Source organism: Sciurus carolinensis, chromosome 4 (assembly GCF_902686445.1).
Source record: "Sciurus carolinensis chromosome 4, mSciCar1.2, whole genome shotgun sequence".
NCBI lineage: Eukaryota > Metazoa > Chordata > Mammalia > Rodentia > Sciuridae > Sciurus > Sciurus carolinensis.
The window spans coordinates 133,627,263-133,647,972 of NC_062216.1; the positions used below are offsets into that span (position 1 = coordinate 133,627,263).

General features: G+C 32.8%; 1 protein-coding gene across 4 annotated transcripts in view; it reads left to right on the plus strand.

The window, feature by feature from the left end:
* LOC124983965 (GLIPR1-like protein 2) overlaps positions 1–20,354 on the plus strand; it is a 65,253-nt gene extending 44,899 nt beyond the window's left edge. For 2 of the 4 annotated variants that reach the window (XM_047551677.1, XM_047551679.1), the window contains 3 exons: positions 8,500–8,585; positions 19,473–19,499; positions 19,583–20,354. In XM_047551677.1, coding sequence (XP_047407633.1) covers positions 8,500–8,585; positions 19,473–19,499; positions 19,583–19,872 — 403 coding nt within the window. In that variant the 3' untranslated portion in view covers positions 19,873–20,354. Of the gene's footprint in view, positions 1–8,499; positions 8,586–11,472; positions 11,531–19,472; positions 19,500–19,582 lie in introns of all 4 variants that reach the window. The other 2 variants (XR_007108512.1, XM_047551678.1) reach the window with 2 other exon arrangements.
* Positions 20,355–20,710: the final 356 nt, after the last annotated feature.

Consider the following 20,710-nt stretch of genomic DNA (forward strand, 5'->3'; position numbering starts at 1 on the left):
AAAAAGCTTCTTCACACTAAGGGAAACAATCAAGAACATGAAGAGAGAGCCTACAGAATGGGAGAAAATCTTTGCCACCTGCACCTCAGATATAGCATTAATCTCCAAAGTACATAAAGAACTTAAAAAATGTAACACCAAAAAACCACAAATAACCTAATGAATAAATGGGCAAAGGAACTGACTAGGCACTTCACAGAAGAAAAAATACAATCAGTAAACAAATATATATAAAAAAAATGTTAACAGCTCTAGCAATTAAAGAAATGCAAATTCAAACTAAGATTCTATCTCACTCCAGTCAGAATGGCAATTATCAAGAATACAAGTAACAATAAATGTTCATGAGGATGTGGGGAAAAGTACACTTATACATTGCTAGTGGGACTGCAAATTGGTGCGACCATTCAGGAAAGCAGTATTGGCTATTTCTCAGAAAACCTGGAATGGAACCACCATTTGACCCAGTTATCCTCAGCATATACCAAAGGACTTAAAATAAGCATAGTGTAGTGACACAACCATATCAATGTTTATTGCAGCTCAATTCACAATAGCTAAGTTCTGGAACCAATGTAGGTGCTCTACAACAGATGAATGGATAAAGACAATGTGGTATATACACAATGGGATATTACTCAGCCATAAAAAAAGAATGAAATTATGGCCTTTGCCAGTAAATGGATCAATCTGGAGACTATCATGATAAGTGAAGTAAGCCAATCTCAGAAAACCAAAAGCCAAATATTCCCTCTGATATGCAGATGCTAACACACAATAAAGTGGGGGGAATAATAGAAGTTTCATTGGATTAGACAAAAGAGAGTGAAGGGAAGGGAGGTGGGATGGGAATAGAATGAATTAGACATAACTTTCCTATGTTCATATATGAATACACCACCAGTGTAATGCCACAACATGTACAACCACAAGAATGGGATCCTAATTAGAAGAAGTTATACTCCATGTATATACAATATGTCAAAATGTACTCTACTATCAAGTATATCTAAAAAGAACAAATTCAAACAATGAACAATTAACAAAACACCAACTGATTGGATCAAGCACACCTGGATAATCTCAGTATTTTAAGGTCATCTGGGTCATCTAATATAATCATGGACGTAAAATCCATCATATTTACTCTCCTGAGACATGCACAGCATGTTGATGAGAGGTGAGAGATCTTGTGGTACATCTGAGAATTTTGTCCACTCTGTTAACTGTGAAGCTCAGTTTCAGGGATTATGAAGGTGAAGCTAATAATACCAGGTGATTCATTCGATATTAAGGATAGTGGAACAGAATAATCAAACCACACATTGCCTATGGGTTTAATCTGAAAAACTGATTTGAAGAGTGATATAATTTACTCAGACAAGGAAGATCAGGAGATATGTTTTATATTTGCACATTTTTGGTAGAAAAATAAATGTAGGACATGTAAATGAATCATAAAAAGGAGAAAGCCACATGAAAATCTACAGTAGGTTTCTAAGTAGAGAAACTTACTGGTATAAATGCCCTGAGGCAAGTGAGTCACAGTCCTAGATGAGTTTACCTTGTGAGAGGGTAAATATGGAGAATTAATTTAAAGACTTCCCTACAATATTTCAACCTTAATCAAAGGAAATTATAAAGGAGAAATTAAGAGAGGAAGACAGAAACCAAAATCTGCCTGGTAGCATACGTGGAAATCAAACGAAGAACATTAGTCAGGAAGCCCCAAAGTGATAAACTATATGAGAGAATGATAATTTGAAGAAGAAAGGATAGTTTGATGTGATGACATGAAGGTATTAGTGACCTTAATAAGAATAGTTTGTTTGCAGGGATGTGCCATGACTGTTGTGATAAAACGAAGCTGCCAGTTGTTGGAGTTACCCTTTCTTCTTTCCACTTTCCTGTCCCATAGGCTTCTTTGTCTTAGACTTCATATCAGCCATTTTTCTTTTGATACAAATATGGACACATCTACTTTTGATTTCTGAACATGTATCAGTCAAAACTCAGTTTTATTTTTATTTTATCTTGTACCCAAAATACACAATCGTAGCTAGCTCTCTTAAGGATAGTTGGTAAAAAAAAATTCATTTTTTACAGAATTATGAAATACTGAGTAAAAATGAAAAGTAAGACAACTGAATCGAAAATTTAAAAGTGTAGTAGTCTGAATGGTGGCTCCCCAAAAGGTATGTCCCGGTCCTTGTTCCCAGAATCTGTGAATATTACCTTACACACAAAATAGTACATCTTACTTTACATAGCAAAGACATGATTAAGATGAGTATCTTGAACTGGGGATATAGTTCAGTTGGTAGAGTGCTTGCCTCACATGCACAAGGCCCTGGGTTCAACCCCCAGGACCACACACACACACACACACACACTCACAAAATGAGTAGATGAGTATGTTTTCCTGGATTATGCGGTGAGTAATAAATGCCATCACATGTATCCTTATAAAAAGAGGGAGAGGGAGATTTAGCACTACACAATCAAAAGAGGAGGGGACAATGTTAGCAGGAAGAGATTGATGTGATGGATGCATAAGCCAAGAAAGTCTGAAGCCATCAGAAGTTGGAAAAGTCAAGGTACAGATTTTTCTGTAGACAATTTGGAGGGAGAACAATCCTGCCAATACCTTGATTTTGGACTTTAGGTCCCCAAAACTATGAGAGAATGAATTTCTGTTGTTTTAAATCACCCAGTTACTGGTGGTTTTTTTTAAAGTAGCCAGAAAATTAATGCAGAATGGAAAAATAAAACCTATTTGACCATACAGAAAATAAGGGTCAAAAACACTTAATAAATTCCTATATAACACAGAGACAAGGAAATAAGTCAAAAGAGATATAAAAAAAGACAGAAATATGTAAAGGTAAGACTACAAATTGGCATTCTTAATAAATGAACAAATGGAAGAGAAATAGTTTTTAAAAGTTCATATGCTATAAAGCTACCCAGATAAAGATTAAGATGGCTTATAATGTATTAGAGAAAAAGAACAGAAACAATATTTACATGTAATAATTTGATTGTGTTTATTTTTCAATTTTAAAAATAGGCATATATTTCTAAGTAAAAAATTATAATATTAACTAAATTATCCTTGGACTTGAATATTGCCAAGGGCACAAAGATAACCCTGAGAATTTAAGTTCAATTGATAGGTAACTTTATTGCGCGATCTAAAAGAAAATGTGGGGTGGAGGAAAAAAAAAGTATTTTATTTTTAGACATGTTGCATCTGTATTTGACTGAAGGGTTGTCTATTTAACTAAGTATAGTTCTATAGTAGGTGTAGCAAACACTGACTAGGTGGTAGAATTTCAAATTTTTAAATGGTGACTATCCTGAAAACACTTATAATCTGTTGATAAAAACAAAGCAACATCAACCCAGTACACACATATACTACACTTCAAAAAGGAATTTTTAAAAAGTAGGTATGAAATGGTAGAAGGGATTATCCTGGATACAGATTTAGAACCAGTCAGCTTTGGTGCATAGAACATACTTATTAGAGGGAAAAGAGACCTGTAAAGATATAAGATGGGGATTGAGGAAAATGACTTGAATCTTAGGCTGAACACTTAAAAAAGAGTAAAATCTAATGTCAAAAAGTATTAATAAAGAAAATTTGCTTTATTTAATAGTTAGGGAAATATATTCTGGCAGGTGGCAACTGTTCTATTTACTTCCTGAGAAGATACCTAGAATATATTTTCCAGTCTCCCTGTAGAGGGCCATATCAGTAAGTTTCAGCCAATAGAATGTAGGCCATTTTCCAGGTCTGGGCTTTAAAAACATTCTACTTGATCTATTGGTCTTCCCTCATCTGCTGGCTGGATGCAACAGATCTGATAGAGGATTCAAATATTCTAGAGAGTAACAGAGTTATAAAATGAAAATGACCCAGTGCCTCAGAATGAATGCATGTAGCAGACATTCTACATAACAGACATATCTACCACAAGACACCAATTCTGTACCATGACATTAATTCTGCTTACCTAGCATGAAAATGATGAGGAAAGGTCAGATTCAGAATATGGGTTAAAGACGGAATTAATAACATCTCCTGATAGATTTTATTTGGGGGCTGAGTGAAATAGACTATTCAAGAATGGCACTTATGCCATTAGTCTTAGCAACTGAATGAATGGTGATGCCATTAACCAAGACAGGGAATACTTTGGGAGAAGCAAAGTTTGAAAGAAGATCAAGTGTTCTGCTTCTGACACATTACATGGAGAAATAAATGTGAAAAATGTAAATGATTTATGAGAAGGAAATATACATGAATTCTGGGATAGTTTACTAAGTAAAGAGAACAACAGGTACAAAGGCCCTGAGGTGGAATTGACATCAGCTTGTGAGAAAGTAGGTATGAAAAATAGAACAGAAGAGACTTAAGGACTAAGCCCTATATGACTATAGTATCTGAGCCTCAGGCAGAGGGTAGCAAAGGTATATGAGGAAAGGCTTGTGTGGTAAGAGAGAAACCAGGACTGTACTAACAGAATTTTTAATAACATTTATACTCACTTTCTTGTCAATTCCTTTTTATTTTATATAGACTATTCTCTTTCCATGTTTTTCTGCACATATAATTCATGATTCAATGCATATCATATTGTAGCCATATTTAGATATTTTGAGCAGTAGTGCAAATATATAAATTGAAAATAATTCATATAGTCCATTTCAATGGGGGCAATATGAAAAACTAAGACAAACTTAAAAATGCACAGTGATATCTATATCACATTCATTATCTAGTCAATTGTAATTTTAATACTTTATAACTTTAAATCAAGTTACAATATGAAAAGTTCTTCATCTTAAAATTAGAAGACACAGTAGATAACTGAAAAATAAAAGATTCATGAAACAATCCTTACTATGTATGATAAAACATAAATTACATGAAATAATACTTTATTCATGGCTAAGTACAATATTCTAATCTCTCATATTTTAAATTAATGTTTTTGTGAAACACTAGATTTGATTCATGACCTACTAATGGCTCATGACTTGCAATTTGAAAAAAATTGGCAAACTTAGAACATTCTAAGACGTTAGCCAGTGAAGAGAAGGAAAAGAAGTATGTATACAGAGTTGAGTAAAAGTTATTTTGTTTTACTGTGTTGGTTACTAATGCACATTTTAAGCTAAAGAAAGCCATCAATAAATTGAGAGAGGAAGAATGTATTGGAACATATAAGGGGGGTGGAGTTAGAATTGAAAGACCAGGTTCTGTCTGGAAAGAGGCAGGAAAGAATTATACAAAATGAAAATGTGGAGAAATTCTTAATAATGAATATTTTTCATTTCTTCTTAAAATGGGACTCATGAAGATTTAACCTAGTTTATTGATATTTAAAAATAAGATACTTTGGAATGTATTCATCATTCCTTATTCTTGTTTTTAATTTCATTATTTTGACCTATTCAACTTTTCAAGTGTTTTTCTCGGATGGGTGTGTGTGAAGAGGTTGTTACATGTTGCTGATTTGTTATTAAGATATACAGCATTCCTTAATTATTGAATATACTTAAAGTTTCAAGTTTTCCTCCAACTCTGTAATTTTTGCTGGACTTTAGGATCTCATACAGTATGGCCTCTTTCTCATTGCTTTATGTGGATTATAATTTTCAGTCATTTTAATAAAATGTCTAATACAAGACACATATTCATGAGAGAAAGTTAAAAGTTACCAAGAAAAAAGTAACCTTCCCATTCCTGTCTTCTGTTACCCTCCCCAATATTTCATCCTAAAAGGTATATTCTATATGTATCTGCCAAATTATATCTGTCTCTGTGTGTACATTTCCATAATTCAAACAGATGCACTACACTTTCTCTGAGGTTCCTTAATTTTTTGAAGATATGCCCAGGAAGTTTTATCATTTGAGTACAAAAAGTTTCTGAATTCTTTTTAATGTTTGCATATTTTTTAATGTATGCGCAAAAATGTATTAAATAATGTTCTCCTTTTGATGAACATTTAGACTTTTATTATTTGTATTATAAAAGATGTTTCTGCAATTATCCGGATAGACATTAATTCTCATAAAAGTATATATAGTTCACAGTCATGAAATTACTAGGTCAAAAATAAAATCTTCAATTTTGATAAATATTACTAAATATTCATTATTGTTACACCACTTTTGTATTATAAAATTTCTTATGTCATATAAGAGAGGACCTATTTCTCAACTCTCTTGCTAAGATAATGTATTCTCACACATTTAACTGTGTACTATTAGGAAGTCAGTATACTTTTTTGGGGGGTGATACTGGGGACTGAACTAGGGTACTTTACCACTGAACTACAATCCCCACCCCTTTTTTTATTTTTTATTTTGAGATAGGATTTTGCTCATTTGCTAAGGCTGGTCTCAAACTTGAGATCCTTCTTCCTCAATCTCTCTAGTCACTGTGTCTGATCCAGTTTACTTTTAATTTTCATCTCTGTAAAGGTTCTCTCTCACTTGTATGAATTCAGTGAGATAGAACTGTCACCCAAGAAGTCAAGCAAAGAAAAGGTATTACTTACAGATAGGCAGAAAGAAATAACAGAAGCCTAGGACCCAAAGCAAGGTGGTCTCCCAAGGCTCAGGAAAGTCACTTTGGGAGGATGGAATTTTATCTGTGAATGTCTCATGCCACACCATAGCTGAGCATTCTGTCCTGGTTTATACTATTGGCACCTCTTGACTGACTGAACTCAAGCATTGCAAAATAACCTATTTCTAGCCTGGGCTGCTCCTCTTTATTTTGGAACACTACCTTGTCAGAACCTTCTGTAGTTATTCTGAGAACCCCAGTGGGAAGGAGAGCTGAGTTGACTTGGCCACCTGGGGACCTGTCCTCTCACAATCTCTATTTCAGGGGAGTTTAGGTACCTTTTTGTGCATTTCAAAAAATTTGCATTTCATTTTCTAAGACCTGACCATTCCTGTACAATCACTATTTTTATTTGAAGGTGTTGAATATATTTAAATTACAGGAGTACTTTATAGGTCAAGAAAATTACCTCTTTTATAATAAAATTTATAAATATTTTATCAGTTTAATGCTTAACATTTGACTTTATGATGCAATTTATTTTTGTCAAAAAGAATAGTTTTACTGTGAATAAAAATGTGTCTACTTTTTTCATGGGTTTTGAGATTTCTGTCATAGTTAGACATGCTTTCACAAAATATTTTTACTCTTTTTTAATCACATCACATTTTCTTCTAGAAATTAATTTTTTAACTTTTTAATATGTGACCCATTTTTTCTGAATAATTTATAAGCTGGTATAAAAAATCAGTGTTCTGCTTAAAATAACCCATAAAGTCTGAACAAAACCTAAAGCAACTGTTTTCAGGCATTAGAAAAGAACCAATGAAGGACTAGAATATTTACAAATAGATAATAACTCAATGGGAACCCCATATTTGCCCTGTTTTTCTCCCTGAGAATTTCCCCTATCTTTAACCAGAGAAACATATGCCAAGCAAAGAATGTGTATTTTTCTAGGTAAGAGAGACTATCAGTGTCTTTAATTCTTGGGCATCTAGTATTTAGACTTGAAGAAAAAAGGGTTACAAAACAGGAACCCTGAAGTCTGTAAAATTCCTCTGTGGGTTCCTGACCAACACGCGCACATCCCAAGGCAAGATTCTGGAAGGATCATTAGCGAACAGATATTCAGAGGCTGAATACTGACACAGATTGCAGAGGCTGAACAGTACTGAGAAACAGTTGCAGTCCAGCCCAGATACAATGAAGAGATCTTGGCTAAAACTCTGAACATTTATCTCAGAAAGACCATGCCCTAGGATTAAGAACCATTCCCTAAAACTAAGAACCATAGTAGGAATAAGGTAAACACTGATGTAGAACTATCTAGTCCTAAAACCAGGCCTCAACAGAATTAAGGTTAGTTGCCAATAATTCATCTGCCAGACAAAATGAAATTCACTGTTTTTTGAGGAAAGCTAATGTGATGATTGATTTTATGTATCAACTTCACTAGGATATAATGCCTTGTGTTTGCCCAAACTAGTCTAGATATTGCTGTAATGGTATACTTTAGATGTGATTAATATTTAAATCAGTAGACTTTGAGTAAATCAGATTATCTTTTATAATGTGGATGACCTTCATATTCTTAGTTCAAAGTCTGAGGTCCTTTTGGCTTATAAAAGTCTGAGAAAGAAAATTACCTCCAGATGTCCTCCTTCAGACTCAAGACTACATCAGCACTTGTCTTCAGCCACTGGCCTGCCCTGCTGATTCTAGACTTGCCAGTCCCTACAATTGTGGAAGCCAAATCCTTAAAATTCTCCCTCTCTCTCTCTCTCTCTCTCTCTCTCTCTCTCTCTCTAAATCAAATAACCTCTTAAGACTAATTAAAATTGATAACTATACTATGTAAATAATATGTGAAAACTTAAGTCTGTTCTTAACAATTTTCTGCTTTTTTGTAGAGGAGCTCTGTCAAGAAGGCCTTATGAACCAGGAGTATTTTGTACTCGTTGTGGCAACCGTGACAGATGCACAGATTATCTATGCAGTAAGATAAAGAAAATAACTTAAAAATGAAAAGAAAAACATTCATAATGCATAGGACAAGAAAAGTGAAGTGACTGAACACTAGTTTTTATTGTAATGTTAATATTATTCTTCTGATTCTAATGCTATTCTCATATTAATTATCAAAGGAGGGTTGAAATAGTATCATTAGATTTTTCTAAACTGCAGAGCCTTTTCTGCTGAGTCTTTCTTCCCCTAAGAATATACCAGAATGATAGAATGATAGAAATAAAGACTGATAACTTAAAGCTAAACCTTGAAAAACCTTCACAGTTTGACAATGACTGCTTTAAACAAAAGAATATTCCAAAATATTTGTCAAGAGAAAAAAAGTAAAATAATAAATTTTTAATAGACTTTTCTCATTGACCCTGCCAAAAAAACTAGAATTCCAGAAATATTCAGAGAATAAAATGTGGAAAATATACTTGATTAAACTTTTATTTTTGTTTTTTTTTTCAAACATAAGAGCATATATTCCAAAGGTATAGTTATAGTTAAACTATACAATGCTTAAAAGAAAGTGGTAGGAGGTAAGTTCAGATCATATTTTGCTTTTGTGGGAAAAAAAAGCAAAAAAAAAAGAGAAACTAGAGGATAGTTTTAATGTAACACTATTGAGATGAACACATCCTAATATTTCTGCCTTTGCTTTGCTTGAATGAAATGTGAAGTCTTACTCTTCCTCTTCCCCTTATCTTCCTCTTCTGCAAAGCTCAATCCTAGATTAGGTGGGTGATTGGAAGGTAAGCATCTCAGAGAGGATCCAGATTGATATCTTAGAGTTTCAGTAGGATGACAAGGGATCCCCACAAGATCAGTGGTCACAGAAGACAGAAAGCTAAGCAGGGTGAGGATGGTGTCGGTTTGGAAAATCAGTGCCCCACGAATATCCACACTTGAGGCCAGACTTGCATGGGACAGTAGAACCAGAGCAGGATTAAGGGTTGTCCTCACAGAGATGGCTCAAGATTTTAGTGCCTGTGCGCGCTCAAGGTGAGGAGGAAGGAAACACATTGAGTGTTAAGAGTCTGAACAGGTGAGGAAAGCATCAAGAGTAGGATGGTCTGGTTCTGGTTGTTGGAACTCAGGTAGAACAAGGGGAGAAATCACACACAGGGGTGGCCTGACAAGCGGTATCAGAACTTAAATAGATAAAGAGGCATCCACACTTAGGTCAACCTCCTACAAGGTGTTGGAAGTCCAAACTAGGTGAGAGGCTTTAAGGTGGGGAAAGTGACCTGGCATGGGTGAGGTTCCAGCCCTAACACAGTAAGAGAATCCATACATTGGAGGAACCCAGAGCTGCATTGCAGTCTAAGCAGCACAAGAGGATGTCTAAGTGTAGAGCCACCCCGTAGGCTTCAGATTAAACACAGGACACTTGGTTTAATTTATATTTAGTAAATAACTATTTTTAGTATAAGTAATCCCAAATATTGCATGGAACATATTTATACTAAAAATTATTTGTTGATTTTTCAAATTCAAACTTAAGTGGGAATCTTTTATTTTTATTTGCTAAGTGTGGCCACTCTACTAGCCTTGTATGGGTAAGGAGAACACCCACATGGAGAAGAGCGGAAAGGCAGCGATGGGAGATGGGAAGTATACAGCCTGGGCAGGGGAGGGGGGATTAATCAAATAAGTAAATCAATGAAGGATAAATGGATCTAGTTTTCTTACTGAGAATAGAGTACAAATATATAAAGGCAAAAAAAGAAGCATAAATCTTGTAGTCAGAAATTGGAATTGGAGGTACTGGAACTTAAAGATTTCAGTAATTATCAGCATAGATGTAAATGTGTGTGTATGTATGTAGTACATATATTCCCTTTATTGGAACTGTCAAAACAATGATCATAACTAGCACCCAGATCTTAGTTTCTAAATTGTAGTCTGCAAGAAAAGGAATCAGAGCTCATTATAAAAAGCCTGATTCCAGGGCTCAGCCAGGGAAGATATAAAATGAATCATGCTTGAATGAAAAGAAGTATTCAAAAGACAATGGGGACACAAAAACCATCTTAAAGGGATTTCACTGATATGAACAGGGGCATTTTGAACATCAAAATAATTAGAATAGTAATTAATTATAACCCATTGGATAAAATAGAACATTATGAATTCATACTGATACAATTAACAAATGAATAAATTAAAAGTTTGATGAGAAATAGTGTGTTTCAAAGTAACTTCCTAGTTTCAAAGTAACTTCCCATAAAATTTATTTAATTGCTATGGGGAAAAGAGTGACATCAGGGTCAGGCATCACCAGCCTGCCAGGCATCACCCTGATCAAGTGGTCAAAGTGAACGTCATGCTGGGCATGGTTGGTCCATGCCTGTAATTCCAACAACTTGGAGGTTGAGGCAAGAGGATCATCAGTTCCAAGCCAGCCTCAGCAACTGAGACCCTGTCTCCAAAATAAAAAGTGAAAAAGGGCTTCAGATGTAGCTCAATCATTAATAACAGGAAAATTGCACCACCTGAGAAGATGCAAAAAGAGCAGAGAATCACAACTGTGGTATTTGCAGAGAAGATGCATAACTTAATTCAAACACAAGGGAGAAATCAAACAAATCTAGATTGCAGATTTTTTAAAATTTGAAGATGTGTTTACAAAATAACTAACTGGCTTATTCTTTTTTAAAAATATGAAGATTGTGAAAGTCAAAGAAAAAGACTCTCCCAGACTGAAAAAAAATCTAAAGAAACATGAAAACTAAATGCAATGCATGATTCTAAACAGGATTCTTTTGGTATTAAGAACATATTGGTATGACTGGCAAAACATGAATTGATCTGAAGATAACATGGTAGTGATGTAATTATTAATTTCCTGATTTTGTTCTGTGGTTATATAGAGGAATGTCTTTGACTGTGGGAAATATGCACAAAGTACTCTGGAGTTTTTACAATCAGGTTGGTACCTTGCATTCAAACAATTCAACATAAAAGTTGTTTGTGTTACATTGAAACTTTTTTTATAAGTTAGAGGTTGTTTCAAATCTTTTTAGATTTTAGCAGTAGGGGGGAGTTGCATAACCACAGGAGAACAAATCCATTTGGAGGCATTTGTTATAGTCCAGGGGAAAAAAAGATTATATTAGAGTATTTATAAAGGACATAAAGATGATGAGAAAAATTGACTAATAATTATTGAGCAAAATTAGCAAATCTTGGAAGATGTGATCCTATAATGAGAAGAGAATGTCAGATAAATACCAGATCTGGGATTAATTAATGGTGTAATTTACTGAGATATGAATAAATATATGGAGGAGAAGCTACAGAAAATAGATGATGCGTTCAGTTTTGATCATTATTAGTTTTGGATACCCATTAAGGCTTGAGTAGAAAAGACTAATACACTTAAGGCACAGATCAGAACTATATTTGAGAATTACTAGCATATAGATGAGGTTTTAGAAAGGAAGAATTTGCATGGGTATAACAGAGAAGAACAGCATACCAAGGATGGAATCCTGATGGGGAAGAAAAATGAAAAGAGAATAGGGAGGAAACAGGAGGAGAAAGACAAGGATAAGAGAAAAGAGAGTTTATGTCTACAAAGAGCTTTTCTGAGATTTTGATATCAATTGTATTAAACCTAGATAAATTGGGGGATAATGGATATTGATTATATTGTCCTCCAATTTATAGACACAGGTTGGTTTTCCTCTATTGGGTTATTCTTTGAGTTCTTTTAATTAATATTTTCAGAATATTAATAGTTTTCAGAATAAGTCTGTGCATGTTTTAGAGTCCCTATATGTTTCTTCCTCCTTTTTCTTCTTCTGTTAAAAATGGAATTTTTAAATGTTTCTGTTACTTATTTCTAGATTGATTCTGTTGTGATCAGAGGACACACCGAATATGAATTTCAGTTCTTTTAAACCTGTTAAGTCTCTTTTTTCCCTACTATGTGCTATCTTGTATGTTCCATATGTGCTTGAAAAGAATGGAATGTGATTTAATTATTATTGAATGTAGTGTTCTATAAGTATCAATCCAATTCTGTTTGTTATTGGTGTTATTGAGTCTTTCTGTATCCTTCATTGTTTTCTCTCTGGTTGTTCTATGAATTTTTGAAATACAGATTCTGAAGTCATCAACTATCACTATAGATTTTTCTGTTTCTCCTTTCAGTTCTGTCAGTTTTTCTTCATATACATTGAAATTTGATTATGTGCACACTTGATTAGAATCATGTTTTCACGGAGAATTGGCTATTTTGTCAGTGTGCAATGTTCTCCCTCAATCCCTGATAATGTTCTTTGCTTTAAAGTTTATTTTGCCTATATTAATACAGCTGCTTTGGTTTTCTGCCCATTTATTCTTATTTTTAAACCTATATTATCAAATTTTAAGTAAATTTCTTATAAACAGCATGTAGTTAGATATGTTTTTAATTGGCATGTTCAGATTACCTATGGCTAATAAAGTGATTAATATATTTGGACATAGGTCCACCATTTTGTTGTTTTCTGCATGTTTCACTCTTTTTTTCTGTTCCCCTTTTATGACTTCCTTTGGGTTACTTGAACATTTTTCATATTCCATTCAACTTGCCTATTACAATTTTTACATCTCTCTGTATAAGTTTTTTTTTTTTTGTAACTTCTTTAGGTGTATCAACATAAATACTTTTCAGTCTATTAAGAATCAGTAGTTGACCACTTTGATTCAGATGGAGAAAACTTAACCACCATATAGATTTCCTAACCTTTCCACATGTCTTATAATTTCTTGGCATATTATATCTATATACATTGAAAATGCCATCCATGATATACTTTTGCTTTCAACTCTTAGATATATATAAAAGAATTCAAGAAGAAAAATAGCCTATTACATTTATATATATATATATATAGTCTTTGTGGCTCTTCCTTTATTCCTGATATTCCAAGCTTTCTTGTGGTATCATTTACCTACTATATGAAGAATTTACTTTAGCAATTCTTCTAGCTCTAAATTCCCTCAGCATTCCTTTGTTTGAAAATGTCTTTATTTTTTCTTCATTCCAGAAGAAGAAATTTTTATTTTTGTTCAATGTAGAATTCATTTTTTTCCTTTTTAAAAAAAATTTTGCTCTCATTAGTTATACATGACAGAATGCATTTTGACACATCATAAATGGAGTATAACTTCTCCTTTTTCTGGTTGTACATGATGTAGATTCACACTGGTTGTGTGGTCATATATGCACATAGGATATTAATTTCCAATTCATTCTACTGCTCTTCCTCCCCCCATATTCCATCCCCTCCCTTCACTCCCCTCTGCCTAATCCAAAGTACCTTTATTCTTCCCTAGCCTTTCCCCTTTATTGTAAGTTAGCATCCACATATCAGAAAAAATATTTGACCTTTAGATTTGGGGGATTGGCTTACTCTGCTTAGCATGATATTCTCCAGCTCCATCCGTTTACTAGCAAATGACATAATTTCATTCTTCTTTAAGGCTGAGTAATATTCCATTGTGTATATATACCATTTTTTTAATCCATTCATCTGTGGAGGGGCACCTAGTTTGTTCCATAGTTTAGCTATTGTGAGTTAAGCTACTCTAAATATTGATGTGGCTGCATCACTGTAGTATGCTGATTTAAAAATTTTAAATCTAAGCATTGAAAATTCACACTACTAGGAAAAAGTGAAACAAAATATTAAATAGTATAGACACAATGTATTGTGGATGGATTTCAGTGTAAAAGAAATAGTCCTTTAAACATACAAGCAAAATATGAAATCAGTTTTACTATACTGTTTACTCTACAGTTTAATAGTCTCCGTTGCATCAGAAAACCAGCCACTCTTGAGTATTCAGGCAATAGTCTGTTTAACAAAGGAAATGGAGTTTTATGTTATAAACACTAGGAGAGCTGAGGTTGACAGAGAAGTGGCAGCAAGGTTGATAGATCCCATTTTACCAAGAAGTCATTGTGGAGTTTATGTTCATCCAAGTCTTTGGCTTACATTCACCTCTGGAGAATTATGGTTTCTGCTTCTCTTATAGAATATTTCATCAACAACCACTTTCTTCTCAGCTATTCACAGAAACTTCCACAAAGTAGACCATATTTTAGGTACAAAAAAGTCTTCGGAAGTACAAAAAAAATCTGTATAATCCCTTATATCTTAGATAACAATAGAATGAAATTTAAAACTTTATGAACATGTGGGAAAATAACTGGAAACATCATAAAAACATGGAGATTGAAAAATATAGTTTTAAATCATGAATGGATCATAGCCGAAATGAAGGAGAATTTTTTTAAAATACAAGAATCAAAATCAAACAAGAATATAGACACAATGCCAGAATCTTGGGATACTGTGAAGATGGTTTTAAGATAAAAATTTATGAGTATAAAAATCCCAAAGATCCCAAAAAGTAGAATTGTTGGTATATTAAAAAATTAGATCCCGAATAAGCAGCATAATAATGTACTTTATGGTTCTAGACAAACAGGTACAAACCAATTCTAAAACCAGTATAAGGAAGAAAATAATTTATAGATGAAATTAATAAAGAACAAAAAATTACAAAGGATGAATGAAAGAGTTGATACTAGGAAAAGGTAAGCAAGATCGATAGACCCATAACCAAAGTAACTAAAAGGACATTAATAAAATTAGAGATGAAACAGGAAATATCACACTAGACATCTCTGCAAATCCAGAGGATTTTTAGGGGCTATTTTGGAAACTTATATGCAAATAAGTTATAAAACATATGAGAAATCTACAAAGTTCTAGACACATAAGATCTACCAAATTAAACCAAAATGATATAGAAAACCTAAACAGACCAATAACAAGCAATGAAATTGAAGCAGTAATAAAGCCTACCAATGAAGAAAACCCAAGGAATTCTCAGTTGGATTTTACTAGACCACTAAAGGAGAACTAATGTCAGTGCTCCTCAAATTATTCCATAAAATAGAAAGGAGGAGAAGAATCCCAAATTCATTCTATTAAGCCAGCATCACCATGGTGCTGCAATATCATTCTGAATGGGGAAACTGAAAACATTTCCTCTAAAATTAGGAATAACGCAAAAATGTCCACTCTCTCCACTCCTGTTCAATATACTTAAAATTTTAACTGGAGCAATTAACAAAAGAAGGAAATAAAAAGGATCCTTGTGGGAAAGAAAGAAGTCAAATCATACTGTTTATAGAAGATATGATCCTATGCTTAAAACACCCCAAAACACTACCTGAAGATTTCTAGAGCTGATATGTTCAGCAAAGTAACAGAATACAAGATCAACATACAAAAGTCAATAGCTTTTCTGTACTCCATTATTGAATCTGTTGAGAAAGAAATCAGGAAAACAATTCCATTGATGAAAATTATGGAGTACTGAAGAAAGAAATTGAAGAAGACTTAAGAAATTGGAAAACATTCCATGGTTTTTGATAGGAGGAATTAATAGTTAAAATGGCCATATTACCAAAAGTGACCTAAATTCAATGCAATTCCCATCAAAATACCAATAAAATTCTTCCAAAAAACCCTAGAAAAAAATAGCCCTAAAATTCATGTGTAAGAACAAGATACAAACTAGCCAAAGCAATTCTAAGCAATATGAGGAATGCTAAAGGCTTCAAAATACCCAACTTCAAATTATATTACAGAGCTATGGTAACAAAATCAGCATCATACTGGCGTAAAAACAGACACAGAGACAAATAGAAAATAGTTGAAGACCCAGAAAAAAAAAAAAAAAAAAAACTACACAGAGTTACCAAATCCTCTTTTTTTGGCTAAATCACTGTTGAAGTATAGGGAAGCTATTGATTTATGGTTGTTGATCTTGTAGCCTGCTACTTTCCTTAACCTATTCATAATCTCTGGAAGTCTTCTGGTGGAGTTTTCTGGGTCTTCTACATATAGAATCATGTCATCAACAAATAGATAGCTTGACTTCTTTTCCTCCTTGTATCCCTTTTATTTCCTTTTCTTGCCTGATTTCTCTGGCTAATATTTCAAGGACAATGTTGACTAGGAGTGGTGAGAGTGGACAACCTTGTCTTGTTCCTAATTATGGAGGAAATACTTTCAGTTTTTCCTCATTCAGTATGATTTTGGCTTTGGGTTTGTCATAAATAGGCTTTACAATGTTGTGTTAAGTTCCTTTGATCCCTAGCATTTCTAGCATTTTAATATAAATGGGTGCTGAATTTTATCAAAGGCCTTTTCTGCATCTATTGAGATGATCATGTGATTCTTGTCCTTAATTCTGCTTAAGCTGTGAATTACATTTATTGATGTGCTTGTGTTGAAACAACCTTGCATCCCTGGAATAAAAACCTACCTGATCATGATATATTATCTTCTTGATGTGCTTTTGAATGTTGTTTGCTAATAGCTTATTAAGGATTTTTGCATCTATTTTCGTCAGGCGTATTGGTCTGTAACTTTCTTTCCTTATGCATCTTTGCCTGGTTTTGGTGTCAGGGTTATATTGGTTTCATGGAATGTATTTGAGAGTTTTTCTTCCCTTTCTATATCATGGAATAATTTGAGAAATACTGGTATTAGTTTTCTTGCTGTTGATTTCTATCTTTATTCCATTACAGTCTGATAATATACATGGATATATATATGATTATATATTATATATATTATATTATATATATTATATTATATGTATTATAATTATATAGAATTATATTATATATCATATAATATATATAATAATATATAATATATAATAATATATAATATTATATATAATAATAATCATATATATAATATATAATATATATAGATAATAATCATATATATAATATAATCATATATATAATATAATTCTCTAAGATTTATCTAGCAACATAAGATATGATCTATTTTGTAAAAATTCTATGTGCTGCTGAGAAGAAGATAAATTCAGCTGTTTGGGGATGAAATTTTTTATATGTGTCTGTTAGTTCCATTTGATTTGCAGTGTTTTATTTAGATTAATTTTTTTTTGTTTTGATTACCTGTCTATTGGTGATAAGGGTGATTTGAAATCACCTAGTATTATCATGTTGGGGTCTATCTGGAATTTAATTTCATGGAGTATTTTATTTTTTATGTAATTTGGTGTAATGACATTTGGAGAATAAATGTTTACTATTACTACATCTACTTGTTGGATGTTCCCCTTACCAAGCTGTAGTGTCCTTCTTTGTCTCTTCTGATTAATTTTTGCTTGAAATCTGCTTTGTCAGATAAGAGAGTAGCTACTCTTGCTTGTTTTGGGGGGTCTATATAAATTGAATATTTTTTGTATCCTTTTACTTTCAGCCTGTGGATGTATTTGCCTATAAAATGAGTCTTCTAGTTGGGGCGTAGAGGCCATTAACATTCAACATTAGTGTGGATATGTTTTTGTGATTTCCTGTTATTTTGTTTTTTTGCTATATTTAATCCTGTTTTTATTCTCATTTGGTTGGTTATTCTTTTATTGAATGTCCTCTGTTTTGGAGTTTTGGGAATTGTTTGGGAATTTGCATTTCTGTGAAAATGCAACAATTTAAAAAATGGGATTGCATCAAATTAAAAACCTTCAAAACCAAGGAAACAAGAGTTTGAAGAGAGAACCTATAGAATTACTGTATTTTCTGACCACTCTTCCAACAGAGTATTAATAGCTAGAATATATATAAAAATCCAAATCTTAATGCCAAAATAATAACCCAATTAATCAATAAACCAATGAGCTAAACAGATATTTCTCAAGTGCAGAAATGCAAATGGTCAGCAAATATGTTTAAAAGTGTTCAACATCTTTAGCAATTGGGGAAACTACACTGAGATTTCATCTTACTCCAGTTAGAATGGCAATAATCAAGAATACTACTAATAATAAATGCTGGTTAGAATGTGGTGGTGGGGAAAGGAACATAGTAGATACTGCTGGTGGGTTATAAATTAGCATAACCATGATGTAAATTAGTATGGTAATTCCTGAAAAACTAGGAATAGAACCACCACATAACCCAACTAACTATGCCACTCCTTGGTACTTATTTTATTGAATTAAAAGTCAGCATACAACAGGTATTAATGTAGAGATGAAGCCCTGGTTGATATTATTGACTTTGAACTTTTGTTTTTTGATAGGTTCTTGCTAACTTGCTGAGGCTGACCTCAAACCTGCAATCCTCTTGCCTCAGCCCCCCAAGTCACTGTATTACAGACATGCACCACCATGAGCACTTGACATTGGGTTTTTTATATATATGAACTCATTTATCCTTCCATTTTTTCCTAGTGGAATTCAGGAATGATTGTCTGATCCTTTCTGCTCAGGTGAGCAGACAAAAAGGAATTTATTTCCTGATAACATTATGATCTTAGTGAGATATATAACTTTAAAAAAAAATACCAGGATATATAGTGGTGTGAACTTTGCCTTCTCAGAATTGAAGAACAACTGAAAGTGTCTGAAAATAAGAACCAGGTGATAAAAATGAGTAAATTCATAAGATTAATTTGGAATAATCTGAGGGTAGAAAGAGACAAAATAAGAGATGTTTATGAGATGTTATAGAATCCTACATTGTTGGTCAGGAATAAAGGAATGTACATAAAGTGAAAAAATGATTTAGAGTCAGATTTAGTACTAGAATTCATATCTCTCTATCCAGTATGTCTATACTCTCTACCAGAACACGCTGACTTTTAGTAAATGAGAATATTTGTACTTTATCATTGGCTACTGGTTGTACAGAGAATATAAAAAATGATGGCATGGTGCCTGAAAACTAAGAGAATGGAGGTTTATTGTTGAAGAAATTCTTACGTTGTAGAGAAAGAAGAAATTTTATGTAACTCTTTATAAACTTTATTTTTCTTTCTAGGTAATGCAGATCGTGACCAAGCTATATGTATGTATTATTGTCCTTTATTTCTTTGAACAATTTAACTATTTTATGTGAAATCTGGTTTTCAACTGTGTCTCTATTTACAGATTACCACTACTGGTATCCACGTTGGGAAGTGCCCCGGCCGATTGTATGTGATCCACTCTGCATATTTGTTTTATTACTGAGACTGCTGTTTTTTATTATGTGTGTCATAATTGTTTTGATAGTACAACCTTATTTTCCAAATATTTTGTTGGAACAACAGATGGCATTTACTCCTGAATTGTCTAAAATAGAAATAAGAAAAGAAAAGGGAGAAGATGAAAAGAAAATAGAAGAGGAAGAGGAAGAGGAAGAAGAAAAGGAAGAGGACGAGCAGGATGAAGACGACTGATCCTTAACATGAACCAAAACTATAGCATTTTAAAAAGAAAAAAAAAAAAAAAAAAAGAAAAAAAATCTTTAAAAACACTGAGATTTAACAAGAAAATATACAATCCACTATGGCAATATTTTTTATCTTCTCTTTCCTATACTCATTCAACAAATTTAAATTTGAAAAACAACAAAAAAGCAAGTACTATTATTACTATTAATGTATTATATAGGAAATATTAAGACAAGCTCTTAGGTAAAGATGTGATAATAGGAACTAAAAGGAGATTTGACCAGCCTAATTAATCTTAAGATTTTACAATGGTGTCCTGATAAAGGAGGTAATTTATGTTTTCTGAATATGTCTCCATCTCTGTGTTTTAAATATTGTTTTACATGAGGTGATAAATTTCTCAAGTATTAGACAAGATTTAATAAGGTTTTCCAGACCCTTTCAAGTTCAGAAAAGACATTTAATAAATATTGGCTTGTTTGTTTTAATTATTACTATCATAGTTGTTATTGGTGGTATTCTCCATGTGGTATCAAGGCACAAAATACTTACCTTTGTGATGTATCTCTTTGGAATGATTTAAGTAGTACCTATACAACCTGTTGGGAGATAAATTTATTATTTCCACTTCATGTTCAATATTTTATTGAAGACTTGTTGTAATTTTTGTCACCAAAGGCTAAAAATTGCCAAAACTTTAATTAGTTGTGATTGAGTGATATGACTGCTTCCAAATTTATAGGATAAGCTAAATACATTTTAAGCTATTAATATATCCATTCAGTATGTTTAATAAAAGTTCATAAATTTATGAACTAAAATAAGTTAACTTCTTATCACTGGA